We start from the raw sequence: 20,690 nt of genomic DNA, 5'->3' as shown, positions 1-20,690 counted from the left end.
TGATGCTGTCCATAGCCCACCATCCTGAGCAGCTCACAGGTGCTGAAGCAGCAGCTTCTCAGCCCCTGTCCCACACCCACATCCCAGCACTCTGCCTGGTCTCAGGGCACCATCAGTGCTCGAAGGGATGCTCTGCTGCACCTTGGCTCCTGCATCACCCACTCTGCCAGCAAAGCCTCACACTGCCAGTCCCTGGAGGGCTCCTTTGAAACAGGACTGGAGCAGTAAAGGGGTTTTATTAATAACTTGCAGAATTTCAATACACTAAAAACATTCTTAGTTTAACCCAATGTTCTTTTGAAATGCTATTTGACAAGCAGAGAGGGAAAACAACGAAAGACTTCAATTTTCATGTATTTTATTTACAGGCTGCACAATACATTTTATATACAAATGGCTTAAAATAACAAAGAGTAAGCAAGCTAAAGCATAACAATTTATTTTAAATTAAGTTGTCTTGAAAGAACTCCTGCAATAAAGTTTCTTCACCCTGATAAGCAAGTTAATTTGATTTTAAGTCAACCCAAGGTCATTTTATTTTTAAATACAGAATTCAAATAAATTGTCTGGTGATTCCTTAATTTCATGACACACTTCTGTAAATATAGAACATCCCAAAACTCTCAAGAAGGGTAATAACCAAAATTTCCTCATGTAAAAAACACTGTAACAGAACAGACTGGAGAAATGTTGTATGTAAAACACTTGAGTGTTTTATTAATGAAAAGAAGAATGCGTAGTACATCTGACATTTTCATCTCTCGGAAACAGAATTCATGGTCCAAGACCTAATTTGCCTGCAGACAAGAGGTATCCTGTGTTACTTCAGTACTTCAGTTTTTACCACACAATTATCAAACCTATCCAACTGTAAACTCCACCAAAACTGAAACTGCGTCCTACACCAAGCAAAAGGAGAAGAGCACTCAAACCCATAAGAACTTACAACGTGACACTTACTGCCTCTGCTTCTAGAAAGCACCTGACACTACTGTGGGATGGAGAAATTTTAATAAGAGACCACATTTTATGGAAGCATAAGAAAATACAGAAGTTTGCCATTTAAAATTTATCCAAGAAATGATATTAACATTTAAGGATACATGTATTTTTATACCTCTTCCGTAGCACTGTTCATTCTGTTCAGGATAACAACAACCATAATCCATAAAAGCGGTTTCTTTTTCCTTTGGCTGAATTTAGCATTTTAATAGTCTAAGTGTTTTAAGTCATGGTCATAAGCAGTCCAGTTGTGCTTGCTTTCTTCCTCTTAGTATGGCTAAAGACCACTTAATATAAATAATTAAGTACTTGCTATGTGATAGTCCATTATTACAGTATTTCACTACGTTTATTTAGAAACACAAACACACAACACTTACTTTTCGATGTAGTATCCAGGTCTCTGTAGCTCACTTTGGAATTGCAGCACAGAAAACATAAACCCAAAGGTATGAGGGAGAAAGTAACAAAAGCCACAGCTCCACAGAAAAATAATGCTGTTTTCAGAATGCCTACTACTGCATCAAAAATGCAAGAGCCACGTGATATAAAATGCCAAACTAGTACAGCCTCTGCTGAGTGGAGTTCACTCATAAGGGTAAAACGCTGCCATAAGCACCTAGTCATGTGATTTAATTCAAAAGAAATGCTGACAGGTAATACACAGGTCCAGTAAAAATGAATGTGGACCTTAGATCCGGGCAGTTCCCTGGCTGCTAACCTGCCCAGACACAATTCCAGGCCAGGGGAGTGTGGCTGCAACCCTCCTGCCACACCCTCAAGGGCAGAGCTCCTCACCTGTACCCAGCCCCCACCAGCCCAGGAGGAAAGGTGTCAGCAAAAGAGCCAAGAAGATTCCCTGGGTTGCAGAGAAGGCAATCTTTTCAGAGTTATCACATACGGAAATACACTAACTTTCCCTCCAAATTATCCCAACACTGCTGTGCCAGGCAAATACAGTGTTCAAAGTCACAGGCTAGTAATCTTTAAGCTGGGGAAAAGTCATTGTACAGTATTCATCTGCTACAGCATGCCACAGTCTTGTTTCTGATTCATCTGGAAATAACTTGTTTATTGCACCTCCGCTCTCCTCACAGTCAGGATTACTTGTGCTGGGGCTACTGGAGTTTTTTTCATGGCAAAGGACTGAAATCCATTTTGGTAGAAAAATGTATGAGAGTGCTGCCAGCCCATGAGGAAACTGCACAATCATTTACACATGCAGAGGGGACTGACTTCTCTGCACTGAATGAAGCGAACTAAATGACTTGAAAATTTATGTCTAAAAGGGAATGTAGGAGTCTCAACTTTTTCCTTGCATTTTGTACTGGAAGTCAATCAATTTAGTCCTCTGAGATCTACTTTCCATTTGAACTTACCTGTGTTTTTAGACCACTATTGTTTGCAATTTCACTTCAAGTGCAGGTGAGTAACCCCAGACTGCACATCTTTAGTGAAAGTAAGCGCATATAAGCTTTGAAAGTCTTTTGCTTGATTCTAAAAAAACAAAAAAACAAAGCAATGTGTGTGTATATTTGTGGGTCTGGGTTTTTTAAAGAATAGTAAACGAAGAGCTTTAGCCAGCATTGCCCATATCTAAATGACACTAATGATTTTTGTCTTTATAATTTTACTAGCAGAAAAATGCTACAGGGGTGTCCTTACTCAAGGGAAAAACAGTCCAGTGAACTGTAATTCATGTGAAGCTTTTGCCTTTCTTAAGCACGGCCTATTCAGGTTGTAAGTATTTTACTGACGTGGCCACTTTCATTTTCAGATAGCAGGATTTTCTGCTGTGTCTAGTGAAGGCAACTGCCAGACTTGGGGACAGCATAAGCAGCAGGACGCTCTCCATTCCTCAACTGCCAGATCCTCAAACACTCCGCAGTTAGCGAAGGGAGTTTCGCCATGCTCTACAGTGTGGGAATTAGCCATATATGAACCAGGATTTTCAATTAAAACAAAACACTAACAGCTTTGGCTTCTATTCTGAAAATCCCAAAAGTCATTGACAAGACATTTGTAATAGTGTAAGTAGAAATTTTACTTTTTAAAAAGTAGTACTTAAACACTCAGTTACATAAGGTACCGATTTGTCAACTGGATAATCAGTTGGAAAATTGTTTCCAATATGGGCTTCAAGACATCCTATTACGTACAGGCAAAATATAACCATACCTCCTCTCTGCAGGAGAGAGACCACTTGTTATCAGAGGAAACAAAAAAGAAACCATGCTGGAAGTTGTAATTAGTATGAGGAGTGGCTCTTTGTAAGAGTTTTAACTATAAAAATTTTAGCTGTTCCGAGACACTCAATTCCAATATTAAAATGTTCTGTGGAATAGCAGATATAAAATCAATTAATTGGCACAATCACAAGTTTAGAGCGAATTACAACTAGTGTCAAACGTTTTGCCATTGCTTTAAATACTGGTCTTTTTTCCTTTGGTTACTTCCTACAATGCAGTACTTGGGGTAAAAAGACAACAGTGTCAGCTTTTCACACAAAGTAAAGAAATTACTGCTGTTGACATTTAAGAGAAAAAAAACTATGTCATCACTTGGTAAGGACATAATAAGTATAGTTTATTTGGCAGAGGAACTAAAACACTTACTACAAGTCCAACAGGGAGCTGAGGAAAAACTACACTCTTCATTCTTCTCCTCACTTTCAACATTTCTCATGAAGTTCAGTTTGGAAATTACAATTTTATCTAGGTAAAATCAGGTCTCTAAGTAACTGGCCCATGTGAAGCAAACAGCACAAGGTTATGACCTGTTCGAGTTTCTTATTATTATCTGAATTCTCTTGTTAATTACCTAGGTTTAGGCATCATGTTCATAGCAATCTATGAAGTACTTCCAAATTTTTGCAGACCTTAAGCTTACATGTTAAGGCACTTACCATTCAAGTAAAACAGTTTTTATATAAACAAGCGTGGGAGATGGAGAGAACATTTGACCAGAACACCCTTTTTTTTTTTTTCTTGAAAGAAAAAAAAAACGTTGACCAAATATTTATAAAATTTTGCATCAAGAGAAAGGTTGTGTTTTATTATCTGAAATGAGCACGAAGTACACCTTCCACAATAACACTGAAAGCAGTGCAAAGACTGACAGTGACCTTTGACTAAAGGTAGTTTTGTAAAAGAAAAATACCAAATAAATCAGTGCCCTGCTTTGATTGTTGTAAAATTTCTTTTTTACATAAAAGTTGGTCCAAACTTACAAAAAAAGCACAAATGTGCATAGTTCAGAAGATCTGAAAGACTGTCATAAAAAGCTGATGTCCCTAAATTTAGCATCCACTTAAAACTGCCAAAATACAAAATAAAAGTCAGAACTAGAGTTTGTGAACATGTACAATCAAGTCATCTAGTTTTTAGACAGCATGAGTTGTAAGCATTTTTTAATTTTTCCTACTGTATGCAAGACCCTTTTCCACATAAAAATAAAGCTGTTGAATTAACATTATTCAAGTCTGTTGAATTGCTGCTTTAAATTGCAGCTAGGGGGGGGAAAAAAAGTTTTTCCAGATAAAAATGATGTGCCTGAGGAAAAACAGATACTCAATATGGTAATCCTCTGCCTCGCCCTCTCACTGCAGATGTGCTAATGTGTCCCCTGTATCCTTGGGAATAGCCAGGTCCTTGGGCAGGAGAAGTCCAAGTTTGTCCATGCATGTGGCTGATGCCAGTGGGATTTTCCTGTAAATTACTTCCATAGCTATAGTTGTGCATCTTTGTGGGCAAAGAGTGCGTACTCTCTGGCCCTGTGGAAGCATCACTGCTGCTCCCCAAAACTGGGATTGGGCCATGGCTGTATTCAAACCTATGGTCTTTATCTCCACTGAACAGCATGGGGCCAGCGTTGAGGTAAATGTCTCCATAACCAGTTACTGAGCTGGGAAAGGATTCTGGAAAGGCTGATGGAGGAGGGGCAGCACCAGAGTGAGATGAAGCAGTACTGTAGTTATCCAAAGACTGAATATCTGAGTTTCCAAGGAAACTCCTCCTTTCTAATACTCCTGATGATCTGCTTCCTATTCCATCGCTAGTGCTGTAACAGGCAGATGAGAAGGACGATGATCCAAAGTTATCCTTGTAGTCTGGGCCTGTTACATAGGAATCTCTAGCCTGATAATCCACACTCGTTTGTACTGGCTCCTCTGTTGTCGCCTGAGCTTGATGCTGAGCCAGCAGCTGCAGAAGAGCTGCTTTCACTCCTGCGTGAGGATCTGTTCCTGAAGAGTTACCTATAGGCAAATGCTGATTCTCTGTCCGATAATCAAGGTCTTCATCAGTGAGCGGCGGAGGCTCCGGTGGCTCGGGGGGACGCTGGTCTGGAGGCAAGATCCGAGGGCGCTCCTGCTCAGGTGTTCGGTTCAGAAGTCTCATCTCAGACTGCCTAGCCAAATCCTCTTGACCTAAGAAGATGAAAAAAAAAAACCCCCTTTGGAATAAAAATATACAAATAACAGGACCAGAAAGAAAAGGACTCCTTCCTGGAAAAACACTGAGGTTTGTTAACTTCAATTCTCATGAATTTATTAGTTAAATTTATCAGTAATTATATAGATTATTTTGGACAAAATCTGGCAACAGCTCATTTGCCTCAGGAGCATAATGCAGGTTACTCATTAAAGTAAGATTACGACAGTCAGTTAAAGAAAAACAGTACAAGCTCCTTAAAAAAAACCCCACCAAAACCAAACAACCAGAACAAAACTCGAGCAACACAAACACTAGAAGTTCACAGAAGGATCAGGAAAGATTAGTAGATGGGGATAGAAGTCTCGAGGGACAAAAGGCCACCCTATCAAAGAACAGCAAAACTCAAGGTTTAAAATAAACATGAACAAAAAAGCACACCTGTCAAAAAACCCCCAAAACCCTTCAAAACATTTCAGAATATTTCTTTCAACAGCTGCAAACACCACAAAACAATACACGAACCACCACAATAAATCTGAATTTGCAATCCAAAAAGATGAACAGAGCTTTAAACTGTGGGAAGACAACAGAAGCCACTACTACACCCCCATGGAAACCTTTAACCATGTGTGTGACAGTTACCAGTCACCACTGAATTTGACACTAAGGAACTGCTCTAGTCAGCATTAAAACCCAAAATAAAATACTGTCTCACCAAAATAAGCTTTACCTAAACACACAGTCAAAACTGGCAAATTACATCTCTGCATCTGCTAGAAAAGACTGTCTTCTCCACCATTCTCCACCACACTCACCATTAAGAAACTGCCCCCCCCCCCCTCAGAATAATGATCAATATTTCATCAGTAATACTTGTGTGCCTCTTAGGCTGGGTATCATTGTTTGCTCTGTCTGCACAGCACCTGTTACACTAATAGACAAATTCTCTGATACAGACATAAAACGTGACCAAATCAGTTTAATCTCCTATACTCACACAGATTCATATGGCAAACATGTTAATTCTCTACTCCCAAACTATTACATCTCCAGTACTCCAGGTATTTGCTGGTTAGCAATAAAGGCCTTCAGTACCTGCAGACATGTATAATGACTTGATCAGATGTGGGTAGCCAGGTGCCGGAGATTCCACGTCGTCCCGGCTGACAGACACAGGAGTGGCGGGCTCTGGAGGCTGCCTGAGTTGTAATGACATTTCATTTCCTGATCCATTTTCCTTCTCCTCCAACACAAAATCTTTTTGTTTTGTTTGCTGAGCCTTTATTAACTGAGACAACAGAACAGCAAATGCACTCTGCACAGCTGCCTGGGCAGCATCAGTCTCAACTTTAGGCTGACCCAGCTGAGCAGATGGCACAGGGGGCTGCGTGACCGTTGGCTGTTTTAGAGACTCCTGCTCTGGAGGCGGTGGCGGAGGTGGCGGCGGCTGCTGCTGCTGTTCTGACTGTTTTTCACCTGCTGACAAAATTCCAGCAGGAAGATTTATTTTATTTAGTTGCTGCTGAGTCTCTGGGTTTACTTTAATATTCAATACTTGGGCAAACTGTGCCAAACTAACACTTGTTTTAGACTGTAGCAGGTTTAGCAGGATTGCCACTTCATTCTGGTTTAACTGCTGTCCAGTGCTTGTTTTTGCTAAAGACAAAAAAGGTGGTTTTAAGTATTATTTAGAACTGGCATATTTCAGAAACTCAAAAGAAGACTAATCTAGCATGGCTGACATGACTGGCAAAGCATGGGTTTGGACAACACAGAAATGGAACGCTGTTACGTATTAACTGTCTTTGGAGAGTATCTATAGGAAATGGAACAGTAAGATCCAATATAACCAAAGTGACTTCCATGAGGTGCACACACGCACTTGGACAGATGGAAAAACACCAAGCTAGAGCTCAATTTTCCACAATATAACTAAGCTGGGGCTTAAGGCCCCCTGCTTTAGGCAGCTGTAAGATTTCCAATCCAATTTCCTATCTTTGACATATCACGACCCTTTGTTAAAATGTAGCCATCTGCAAAATCCATTTCCAGTCATATTCCAGCCCATTCTAATTCAGCATCTGGGTTTTAACACCTGCCCAAGTGACTTGGCTCTAGGTAGCCCAGGAGCTCACAGTATAAATGCAAAAGGAAGTGCTGACTTTGAGGGACAAGAAGTCAAACACTCAGTAGCAGGAAATATGTGATGATATACAGTTAATTCAATTAAATGGAGCTTGCCACAAATAAGAGCAGATTATGATGATGCAGGGGAATACATGAATAAGGAAGTTTGAATATCAAAGTAGTTTCTTAGCTTCCAACACCCATTGTGGTGATTTATTTTGAAAGTGAAGCAGCATGGGTTGCAACATGCCCCATGAGTACATGACTTAGAGAAGAAAGCAGTTAAAAATTAGAAAATGAGTGTGCGAGCAAGCTGGCAGAACTCTGAATTTTTTCTAACCCAGGTCAGCAAAAACACATTCAGTCCTCTTCTATTCTTGCCATTGTGCTATCTTACCAATATATTAATTCATAGCAGATTAAAAGCCACGCATGACACACAAAAATATTAAGTATTTGCCTTTCAAGTTTTAAGAGTAGCACATCTGCAAAGTGCTGCAAAATCCACAACCCACAACTCTACTTGTGGATGTGCACCAGGATACAAGCACTTGGAACCTACTTAAGCGGGATCCAGGGATTTCAAAATTTTTATATTTTTATATGAATATAAACCACCTTCTCTCTGGTAATACAAAAAAATAAATCACAATTTCTTATGCCTTGTACTGCTGACTCTCACTCAGATGCTGCAATTAACAGAAGATTTTGTCACATATGAGGATGGTATACTCAACATTAAAACTTCTCTCAGACTCTCAGTGGAAATTCATCAGAAAAATGCCAAACAGAAACTAATCTACCTATTCCATACCCTTTGGCTAGCTTTAAGTTCATTCTAACAGGAAACTGTATTCTGGGAAATCTGTCATAACAAAATTATTGAGCTCTGAACAGCTCCTGTTAAATTGCAAAATGCAATAACCAGGGGTCCCATTCATGAATCAGAACATTAGCAATTGTCTTTTTAACCTCTCCTTTTGGGGAGAAAAGGAGAAATTAGAAACAAATGCAAGAGTTTTGGCTAAAGCATGCATTTGGTCATGGAGTTACATAATGTGTCTTATTAATAGTATTGTCTAAGGTGCATTACGGCTTCCGGAAGTGCTTTGTTTAATACAGGAAATGCCTCTATGTTTCACTGAAAATTAAATTGTCTTCTTTTCTATCTAGACATATTTTTCTGTATACATATGGGTAAACAGAAATATAGGTCTGAATGATTCCTTCTCTATTTGCTTAGTTTATTTTGCATAGTCAGTATTAATGACTAACAGTAGTCATCAGGCTGTTATGCTATAAAAGCACAAAGAAGATATCCTTTGGACTCTTTAAAAAACTTCTAATACAGTTTCATTGATAGGGGAAAAAGAGTTACAGAAAGTCATTCTTGAAAATGCTGCCAAAACTTTAGCCTAAACATAAAGATTAGCAGAATCTCACAGCTGGTTTACAATGAGAAACCAGATGAATGGAGCAAGAGGCAATAAATTGCAATAAAATACGATCAAAATAACTATTTTCTGTGTATCTTCGCAGAGAATATTTGGAGCTCTGCTCTACTGTTAAATTAAGGGTTGATTCAAGATGGTTAGTGTTAAAGAATTGTCAGCTACTATGAATGCATAAACTGTGTTTTTCAGCTGAACTCTTCTATCAGTGCCATAGGATTTATGGTCACTTCGCACAATCAAAAATGGTCTTACATTAAACGTACAGGTATCCATCTGGTGTTGTAACTCTCTATATTTCTACATTTTGAGAACTGTCACTTAACTGTTGAGTATCTCAAATGGTCTCCATATCAGAACCATTACTTCTTTTGTTATATTTGTAAAACTTGTCTGAAGCAAGATACTTTTGTTAAGTTTCAGAATTAGTGGCAGTGAAATTCACAGAGGTAGCCACTTCATGTTATACCAGCTTCTGGGGGGCGGGGGGGGGATGGTTTTGGTGTTTTGGTTTTTTTGGTTTGTTTTTTTTTACAACTTGATTTAGCCCCAACAACCTGGAAAGCTGAAGACTACCATAACATGAAGACGGAATCTGTTCCATTTGAAATGATGATGGTTCTAAACTCTGCCTTTCTGATCAGTTTATCAATACCAATAAAGCTTATCCAATCTACGGAGATTGTGAGAAACTTTGAACAGTCACTGGCTTGTGAAATTACAAAAGAATTATAGATGAGCAAGAGCTAAAATCCCCTCAAAATACAGAGCAAGCAAGGTAGTTGCTCTGACCAGGCTGAAAAGTTTGGTAAAATTGGAGAGGAACACTTACGTTTCCAAAAGCAAAGGCAAATCTTTTGTAACAAAGATTAAACTTACAATATTGTTCCTCCCTCAAGAATCCAGGAGACGTCAATACTCTACAAGTAACATCTAAAATTTCTAGAGGCGCAATCCAAGTAGTAGTTAATCATAAGAACTGAAAATATTACTGACCAAGTGCTACACTAGAGCTGCCCTGAGTTTTGAGTTGGGAAGAAGTTTGCATGCCTTGTGGGGTGTTGGTTCTGCTCTCATCCATGCCTAGAGACAGATCCTTCCTAGGGACTTTAGCTGCTGTAGAGTCATCAGTCATGCCCATCTGCTTCTGTCTTCTGCGTTTCTTACTCCACAGCTCATGGCAATCCTGCCACAAAGGAAGGCTGCAAAGAATGATTGGAGATAATCAGTTTTATCCCTATTTTTATTTTTTTTAACCATACTGGTAAAATAAACACTTAAATTATACCTAATGTAACTTTTGAAAGGTGAACCGACTAGAACTTGGCAACACATCAGGAAACATTCAAAAGCCAGCAAAATCTCAGACCTGCTTTTTTCTGGCTGAAATCTCTTTACTGAGTGCCTCTTTCAGAAGCACAGGTCCTTCTGGCAGAAAAGAGGAAAAAGTATCTTAAAATGAGAATTATTTTCTGAATTATTTGTGTACTTCAAACTTCCAAATCAATGCTGCACAGTTGCTATGAAATACAACTTGCATACTACCAGATAACTAAGTTATCAATATGAAAGTGGTTTTTTCACAGTCCTTCTGTCTCTTATAAAAGTACTGTTGAGTCATTGGGTCACATATTTGTCCACAGTAACAGACATGGCTATCTAGTATTTATAGTGTACAGATCAGGCAACCAAAAAAGTCTGAGGGAAAAAAGGAAAAAGCTGCAGAAGTAAGTTACATGAATAAATAGCACTTGACACTAGCAAAGCTGGGATACCAGGAAGAACAAGGGAATATCCTTTGAAACATATGAATGCAGAGGCAAAATTCTTTTAAGAAACTTATCAGCCACTAATTCTGTCCTTCCATTACAGTTCCCTGCAGGCATCTCAATTCTGATTTCCTGAGGAACACAAAGACCCATCCATAGGTAACAGAAATACTGAGATGGGCAGTAAAAATAGTGGTTTATACTTTCCTATTACAAATTAACTGTCTTAGCAGTTCTGTCACCCAGGCACATGATAAAATTAGCTGATAGATGACAAGAGACACTGGAAATGCAATTATGACAACTGTTTCCTTTATTCTCTCCCTCCACCTGCCAAGTACTTTCTGAAAAACAACTGGAAGCAAGAACTCATTGTGAGAAGTATCCCATGGTTCTTGCAATCAGCATGTCACTTTTTTTTAATGAACAGCTGCTCCTTCCCAAAACAGAACTTCAGTCTTTGAAGAGAACAGTTGACACTTTCCTGTGCTGCGCCGGAAGTGAGTGTGGTTCCTCTTAATTTTTAAAAGGACACCAATCACTAGTTTGTTTTGGATTTCCATGTATCAACTTCTAGAATGGATGCATTACCACATCCTTGAAGAAAAGATGATCTTCCCATTCACTTACTTTAAAATGCACATAAGCAACATGCTGTACAAAAGTGGTTCTGAGACTTCAGCAAACAGCCTGAGATTGCTGATTTCTGATTTTCACACAGTGATACAGTCATATTCAGGCAATGAAACCTCTTTACCTCATGTTTCAGGAACATTAGTAATGTCTGCCCAGAGAGGATGTGGCGTCTCCCTCACTGGAGATACTCAAGGACCATCTGGACACAATCCTGCACCATGTGCTCTGGGAAAACCCTACTTGAGCAGGGAGGTTGGACCATATGACCCACTGTGGTGCCTGCCAACCTCATCGATTCTGTGATTCTGTGTAACAACCTTGTGTATGTAACAGGTAAGTCTAGAAAGAATTTTAATAAAATCCTTACATAAAACTCAAACACTTTTCCCAGCTGGTAACTAATTAAAAATAAGTCAGTACAGGCTGCCTTGAAGGTTCAGTTTACTCAAACAATATCATAGGTTCTATGTTCTGACAGCTACACTGAGGAAAGAATGAGACCTGCAGATTCTCTGGTACCTTTTCACTCTTTTCCTCAGGACATGCTCCAATATGATTTGTACTGATTAAAATGACTGTAAAGTCACTGCAAAAATCCGACAGGACATTTCCTCTAGAGAAACTTACAGGAACAACCCTGCACAATTTCACTTTTCCTGCCTGTAAAACCAAGACTCTCATCTGGCTCATGAAACAATTTACTGTATTTCACTTTAACTCTCAAGTACCTGTGCAGAATTCTATACCCAGTGTCATTCTATAATTAAAGAAGGCAATTCAGATTAATGGAGGACCTCAAAATCCTTGGAAAAAGCAGACACTAGTAAACTGAGATAAAAGGGAAATTATGTTTTTTAAATATTAGTAACATTCATAGAATAATATTTTCTTTAAAGGTAGCAATGCAATAACTAGTCCTAGGAATGATGAATCAATTCTCAGATCCTCATAACCACTGTTATCTTAGCTACACAAGCACTTTACTGCAGAATGACCTTTCAACAACTGTGTACGTCAACATTTCTGCCACCATCTCTTTTACCGAACCACAATGAATTTAATGAAATCAGTGCATGTTCACACTTCCTAGAGGTCGGTAGCATTACCAGTGGAAATTACTTACTCTGGAGGAGGCATTTTAGATGGTTCCACGTCTCGCAGAAACTCGCACTGAAGAGCTTGTTCAGCTGTGCAGCGCTTGCTGGGATCCAGGGCAAGCATATAATCGAATAAATCTAAAGCAGCTGGTGGGATGCTACAAAAGTGCAAAATAGAGGGAAATGTCACATCTTTATTTTGTAACACACTTCTGCGCAAAATTTTAACGAACACATTCCTTCCAAGACTTTAAGTCCGAGACTGATCATTAAGTCCTGAGGTAACTTACACACTAACAAAACGCACCCACAACCTGAGCTTGATAGCAAGAGGAAGAGATAAACTTCACCTTTTACTACCTGTGCTATTAAAAACCCAAGCTTTCTTTGCCTTGTGTTGCTTCATTGCTTGAAACCTTGTCCTTAAAAAAACCCACACCCACATTTTTAAGTCAAGACTATATTGTTACTTTACATTTTGGAATTTACCACCAGGGAGTTGGGCTTTTGATTGATTTATGGAAAATAATTCTATTGCTTCAAAGATATTAGTCTCATTACTATGAACAGGACGATGCATTTCTCTTGAAGCCCACTGTACCAGAACGAGAGGAACAACCCCTTTAAAATAAACTTACAGCTGTTTTCCACACCTTTCACTTGTGATATATGCACAAAACTAGTCCAATGGTAGTACTTTAAGACATACGGTTCACGTAACTCCTCTGTGTTGAATGAGTTTATGACCCAAAAGACTGTAATGTCAACCAGACTACGTATTTAGCTGTAGCCAGTTTTACTAATAAAAAAACAATTAAATACTCTGACCTGTTTTTTGGACAGGGCAACAAGCAGGTATACCAAACAAATAGTTTCCTTAGGTGAAAGCTGACAGGTGGCCGAAATTTTAGAGCCTTCTTTCCTCTGCCTGACACTTCTATTAAATAAGGGTTAATACAAGCTCTGTGGGTATCATGGGAAGAACAAGAACCTAAAGCCATTTTTCTTTACACTCAATCTGTGTTCATTCTCCAAAAAATACTGAAGTTCATAAAGTCTCCAAGAAAACTTATAATGCTATTACAGTTGACTAAACTAATTCTTCATCCTTACAAAGCAAACTCTTCTCTCAGTTTTCGACGATACTGCTTCTTTGGTTTCATTGTGTTGAAATAAGCTAATTTTATAACATCAGGCCACACTGCTGGACAAGGACTTCCGCAAATTCGGCTGCACCAAAAAGAAGGGAAAAAAGGGTATGAGTTCCAAAACCACAAGCGAGCACAGCTGTCATTTTTACTCTTGCAAGTACAGTGAAAACAAAAATAATTTTCAATTTTAATGTTCGGGTTATTTTTAGCTAAAATTTCTCCACTGTCAAAATGTCCAACACCATTACATAATGGTGAATTGTCTACAAAAGCTAATCACCACAGAGACCAAACTTACTGTTTCTGCCTCAGCCCAGCCCACACATCCTCTACAGAAATGTTTTGAAAAACTTAACCGACTATGTCTGAAGAGTACTCCAGGTATCTGACTAGATGAACTGGATAGCCCACATTCAGAGTAACTTTTATGGCCTTAGCTCCCAACGCCATTGAGGAAAGATATACCAAATAGCTGAAAAAGCACTTTTCACTGAGAATTTATTTAACACTGAAGACATAAGGGAAAAACACCAAACAATTCAGTAAGTCCTAAAGGCAGAAACCACTAGAAAACCTCTGTATTTTTTACTTCAGTTATGAGTTTCATGTCTCAAGCCTCATCTATCTCCACAAATGGAGTTGCCCACACTCTTATGCCTCACATTCCATCCCCATCCTTTTTTCCAACCAAGGACGGCTAAGCACAGGTTGATCAACACCACACTTTAAGCAGAAGAACTAATAACGTATTTCCATATATGCAAAGTTTCAAATTCTGATGCAGGCAGTCATAAAAGGACATTTTGCAAATACATTTCTCCCTAGTTCAGCCCTCCTTTTTATTAGATTTAAATGGTTAGTGTAAGAGACCTAATGATCTATTAGTTATGGCCCAGGTGCTATGCAAACCAATCTGACTTTATGCCAGTTGGGGTATTTTCAGGAGGGAGAATAAAAATAATGAATCTCTTACTGTCAGAATTTACTTCAGCTTTATCTTTGATGAAGTTTGAAAAGATAAATGTAGAATTGTTGACTGCAACATGATCACAGCAGAGATGTTAATAGAACTGATTTATTATGCTCAAACAGCAAAAAATGCATAGCATCAGTGTAGAGGAAAAATGAGCTACAAACAGAAGCTTCCAGCAGAAGGAAACCACAAATTTTTAGGGTTTTGTACCAGAGGTACAACACAAAGAAAGAATAACTTTGCATTCTCAATGTGCATTCATGCCATCTAGTGCTCAAAACCAAAAATTCCCAAACCCATGAGTTAAAACTCTTCTTATGCCAAAAACAACCACTGATACACTTTGCACCTCCTAAAACCTTCAATTTTTCAGGCCAGCTAATAACACATTACACAGAAACATGCTACTGTTCAATCTGTTTTGAAAAACATCTCAATATGTAACTTCATAACATTTTTTATTAAGTTAATTTGACCATTTACTGTTCACATTCTGTAAGTTCTGTAGGACCCACCCTCTTTTCCCCTTGTTTCTAGGAAGAGCACCCCTCCTCCTTTACAATGTCAATTATGACATCAGAATCAAGAGCAAATTTTGCTCACTGAATAAAGAGAAAGAAAAAGATGCTCTGGTACTACTGAATTAAATACTTCTCATTCTATGATTTATTGAGAACAAGGAAAGAAATAAGAATTTTTATCTCCATCAAATGTCTGGCAGTTTGTAAGGGAACAGAAATATTCCCGCAAAAGTAACAAAGCCCAAGTGTGTACATTGTAGGTTTGAAACAAGAACTCATGGCCAGCAGCATCCCAAATACCTATTCCTCCCAAATCCCACTTGTCCTTACTATTTTCCATGTTCTCACTTTAATTTGCTGCAAGCAATTTGCAACATCATTTTAAAAATTACAGGCATTTTGATTACGCTCTCTTTACAATTTCAGTAACAGGCAACTCCACCTACTCTACAAAAACCCATCTTACTGATCAACTGTACATTGCTAGGAATACAGAACATTCACAAAAAAAACCTTCATGTCGGTGCCAAAGTCACTTGTTACTTGCCCCTCAAAACCTCTAACATCTCACTTAGAGCAAAAACTGAGCACTTGCAGGTGTTTGCAGTGCATTATCTCAGATTTTAACACTAAGAAATCTGTTTATGAGGCACCTACTATGTAGAAATGCTTGCAAGTTACCTTATGAGTTCCAGTTGAGCAAGTTCTTGATTTGCTTGAAATATTGGCTTTTTTGTAAAAAGTTCACCCAGGATACAGCTGTAAAACAGTTTTGCATAATTCCATCATTATGGCTTTCATTACAGATTGATAGAAACTTTAAGATTTATTTTTGGATTGTTTTTATCCTTGCTACGCTTCTGTCCAAACTCTTACCCACAGCTCCAGACATCAATAGCTGGTGTGTATCTTTCTTCCCCAAGCAGCAGTTCAGGAGGCCGATACCATAACGTAATAACTTTGTTCGTATATGGTCGGCTGTTAGGAGGAGGAAGAAGAGAGGACTATCATTTGGGTATGATCACACCTCTGACAAAATGATACCTTAAGGACTTTACTTCTGTGATACTGTTTAAGAACAGTACAATCTCCCACTCTCTTTTCATTTTAGCCCTGCAAAGCTGTAACTGCACAAAAACAAATGCAATTGTCTGATGAAGGCTACAAAAGGTCAGACTGAACATATAGATAATAATCACACAGCCACCTTGATGCTACGTGAATTCTGTATCTCCACTATCATTCAGAAAGCAATACTGTATATTTATTACATTGCTAGTAATTTCCGGAGCAGGACCTGCTTAGATAAAACCAGTAAATTCCATGCAACTGTTGGTTATTACCATACTGAATACAGGACCTCTACAAGCATTTTAAAAAGAAGAAAAAAAGTCACTCTTCCCTCTTTAAGTATGAGCAAAAGAGATAAAAGCCTTTTTCTGGAATTATATTGTTCAACAATTTTGATTCCAAAGCCTGGAATGCTTCTAGTATCTTCCTATATTTCACAACATCTTTAATTCTCCACAGCTCTAACCAGAAATTTTGGTCACTGTGAATAATCCTTTCCATCCTCCCACTGAAGGAAAGATTTCTACTAATGCAGACACACTTTACTTGTGCGCAAGCTAAACTACAGCATCAACAGTTCAGATGGGAAAGCAGAAAAGATATGTTCGATTTTGGTTTTGTTTCAACCAGGATGTTTTAAAAGTGATCCCAGAATTCTTTCAATTTTTTTTCAATTTTTCACTGTTATCAACACTAGGTAACTCTGAACAGAAAGAGTAACATTAAGTATGAATAACCATAGAATAAAGCCTAACAAGCTCTTACAGCATTCTCAGTAATACAGGTATCATTACTGTAATCATCTGAGTCTTTCTTTCATTAACGCACATAACCCCGATTCATTTTTAAAAAGTAGTATGTTTTTGGAAACAATCCCATCATTTATCTTATTTATCTCTGAAGCAAGGGTACCTCTACATATACATTGCTCATATATATTAGGATATGGTGGTTTTTATTTGAACAGTTGTCTTGTCATGCAATCTGTCATATCTCCTACTCCAAACATATTAAATCCACCAGAACAACATTTAAAGGAGCACAACTACAACAACTACTGGGAATTTGCTTAAATTTTTATTTCCTCCCCCTTATGCCCCTACTAAATTGTGTACCCTTTCAAACAGTATTAAATTCTAAACAACAGTAAACCGCATGCAAAGTACATGAATTAAAACCAGCAGCTATTATACACTTGTTGATATACATTAACTACACCTGTTACTGCAGGTCAGAAGGAAAATGAATGAGAAAAAGAATTATCAAAAATCTACTGAGATTCTAATTATTCTCCCATGTTCAACTGGCAATTCTATTAGCTATCTTAATCTTGGGTTCATTTATGCATAATGGCATAATAATGTTGCTGTTTGATGTACAGTAAAATCTCCTACTGGCATTATAAGGACGCTGAACTTCTAATCCTTAATGAACAGTGAGTTTTACAAACAAAATTTAAATTAATTTAAAAACAGACATTAAAAAAACCCCAAGCAAAACACAGTAAACCAGAGGAAAAAAAAAACAAACAACATTAGGCTTGTTTGGTACTGTTAAAAACAAGAAGGTAGGATAACATCCTTTTATTATCAAGTACTTCCAAACCAAAAAGTAATTAGCTAGCAGCTACTTCAGATTATCTCACTTTGCTATTATACCCAGCAGTTTTCATAACTGTACCTGAACATATTTACCTGAAATAACAGTTCAGAGGCAACAGCTCAGTGAAACTAATGCTAACACATTTATCAACAACCTAAGAGCTCTGTAGAAAACAATAAACTCATAAAACTAACATTATGGATATTATTTCCCAAAACAGACATGCAGAAATCAAAGTAAGCTCAGGTATCCAACCATCTCTGTATCCAACCACCTCATGGACATACTACTGTAGTGAACATTCAGCCTGAATTTTGAAAAGTCAGTTCCACATGACAAATACAACATTACAAAGTAAATACTGAAGTTCTTAATCGTAAAAAAACTGTGCACCTGTTTCCTGGAGTATGAGCATAATGAAGCCAAGAACAACAGAAGCACAAGTCACAAGAAGTTTCAGAATAACTTTTATTTAAACATGTATCTCTGTTTCCAGCAGATTCAACAGCACTGACTGCCTAAAGAATACAACAAACCTCTTGAAATGTAAGGTTAAATCTTACACAAAAGTAATGCTTATTGAATAGAAACTGTATGCTACTTTGTGTCAGGAAAAAAATAAAAATTGCTTTCCCTAAAGTCTTCGGTATACCAAGAGAAGAAATATACCTTAGGTTTACAGGATCAGAAACTTAGGACTGTAACTTAATTTCCAATCACTATATGGCCAGAACACCTGGAAAAGCAATACACTTGCACAGACTTTTGTGGTTTTATGCAGTGTAAGACAACCTGTATTTCTCTCAATTTCCTAAGCAATTACTTGTATTACATTAAAGTAACATTTCCTCTAAACAGTAGTCTTCTGGCCCTCATAATAGTTATGCAACAAGATTAAACTTCTGAATGATTTTTCACAGTATAATTGAATCTTACCTTTCTTCCGAGTTGTACAGCCGAGCAAGCCCAAAATCTGCGAGCTTTATCTGCCCTCTGGTGGAAAAAGCAAAGAATTATTTAGTGGTTAATCCTGTTAAACCTTCCTCCCCCAAAATCAGGTAAAGTTTAAGACTGAAACAGCTGCAACTGATCTTCACCAAACTACATTAATGAAGAGGCAATGCTTTGCTATCTCTGCATCACTTCAGTAAACAGTATGCTAACTTAACAAAATAGCAAAGACAAGTAAGCAAAATTAGGTATGCTTATCCAATGGCATTTATATCACTGGATGTTAGTCAAATTTAGTCTATACCATAAAATATTCAAGTCAGTAACTCTGCAGGAAAAAAATGAGGGAAGAAACTGCTATTTTCTCAGGCCTTGCTGCCAGCATGAGCATTTGTACAGCAAACAACTATCAGCAGTCATACTTCCTTCTAGGAAACCATCAAAGTCCTGTTGTGCTATTGTACAGTTTAAATACAGCCTTTAAATCAGGGTGATCAACCAGATAAGGGCTTCAGTTTTGTCAGCAGCCAACTTGCTGAATGACATAACCCCTAACTCATTCCTGAGTTTTCCCAGACACAAGGGGAAGAGTAGAAGATACAGAGCTCTTGCCTGGCAGTTCCCACAGCTAAAAGGCACTGCTCAATGACTAGAATCTCCATCTATCTGTAAAGTCTGGATGATTCAAACAGAAAGCTATCTGCAAGCTTTTCTAACACACGAAATTAATGTTGGACTGTTATATGTGGTTTTCCTTTTCTGTACTGATAAACTTTTGTAACTCCCATCACTTTCCAATAGTGTTATGTTCTCAAATTATGGCAAGATTTGCTGCTAGCATGACCATTTTGTGGTAATAGCACATACGTGACCATTTTGTGATGACCGAATATGCTGGTCATAGTTTCCATCCACTTTTCTCCTCAGACCTTTACTCTGATTTCTTGGAGAACGCGCATAAACAAAGAAACGTTCCCCTCAAATTTACATGCTTATTTCTGAGAAGGTATTTAGAAAATAAATGTATGTCTTGGGTTGACCCTGAGTTGATGGACAGTCTTTAAGACCAATTACGCTTCTCACAATTTACATATTTAAACCGCACAGAAAGGCGGGACTTCCCCTTTTTTGTCGGAGCTCGCCTGCTGGAAGGTGGGGGGGGCTCGGAGCCTCCCGGCCCCGCCGGGGCCACTGCCCCTTTCCCAACACTGTGGCACGGACCCCAGGTCGCTGGGGGGGACTGTCCCAGAGCCACAGGCAGCTCAAACCAGCCATGGACTGCTCACAGCTAAACCCATCCAGCGCGGCTCCTGGGGACAGGCGGGTCCCTCTCCTCTCCATGCGGAGCCGGCGGAGCCAACGGGAGCCGGCAGAGCCTCCTGTCTGCAGCCAGCACACTTCGTGCTGAACTGAAGAGGACACCATGCAGCCAGCAGCACAGAGGGAGCGAGGCTTTCCCCACCGTAGAGCCTGAACAAGAACACCCTTCAACATGGCGGCTTCAGAGCCAGGGAGAAAGAGAAGTGAGTCACGTGGGACGGAGCTGGAAATGGCGACGGGAGAAAAGAGGGCGGTGCCGTGACTCTGGCGCGTAGCTTAAAAAACCTTCTTGCATGCCGTGGTAAGAAACTGTAATACCACAAACTGTTTGTCTCTTTAATCCATTTGAAGAACATGGGGGGATGGAGTATCCTCGTGTGCCTGTGAAGATTGTGAAGAGTGCCTATGCCAGGCTATATAGAAGTAGTGAGAGGCTGTTAGAGACTTGTGGCGAAGAAAAGCCTTTGTGTGCAGGCCAAAATAACTTATCCTTAAAAAGATGAATAACCCCATGTGATGGCCCATGTTTTGTAGTGTGAAGGAACTGTGAGATTTTTCATGGGAGAGATGTCCTACACACAGCAGA

The 20,690-nt window shown here is 38.8% G+C and overlaps 1 protein-coding gene across 1 annotated transcript in view; it reads right to left on the bottom strand.

The window, feature by feature from the left end:
• Positions 1-341: 341 nt before the first annotated feature.
• CDK13 (cyclin dependent kinase 13) overlaps positions 342-20,690 on the bottom strand; it is a 50,967-nt gene continuing 30,618 nt past the window's right edge. Inside the window, 8 exon segments of the mRNA XM_039571087.1 lie at positions 342-5,428; positions 6,531-7,091; positions 10,010-10,215; positions 12,542-12,673; positions 13,629-13,745; positions 15,842-15,919; positions 16,037-16,138; positions 18,770-18,826. Coding sequence (XP_039427021.1) covers positions 4,572-5,428; positions 6,531-7,091; positions 10,010-10,215; positions 12,542-12,673; positions 13,629-13,745; positions 15,842-15,919; positions 16,037-16,138; positions 18,770-18,826 — 2,110 coding nt within the window. The 3' untranslated portion in view covers positions 342-4,571.

Source organism: Corvus cornix, chromosome 2, assembly GCF_000738735.6.
Source record: "Corvus cornix cornix isolate S_Up_H32 chromosome 2, ASM73873v5, whole genome shotgun sequence".
Classification (NCBI taxonomy): Eukaryota; Metazoa; Chordata; class Aves; order Passeriformes; family Corvidae; genus Corvus; species Corvus cornix.
This window is presented reverse-complemented; position numbering and strand designations above follow the sequence as displayed.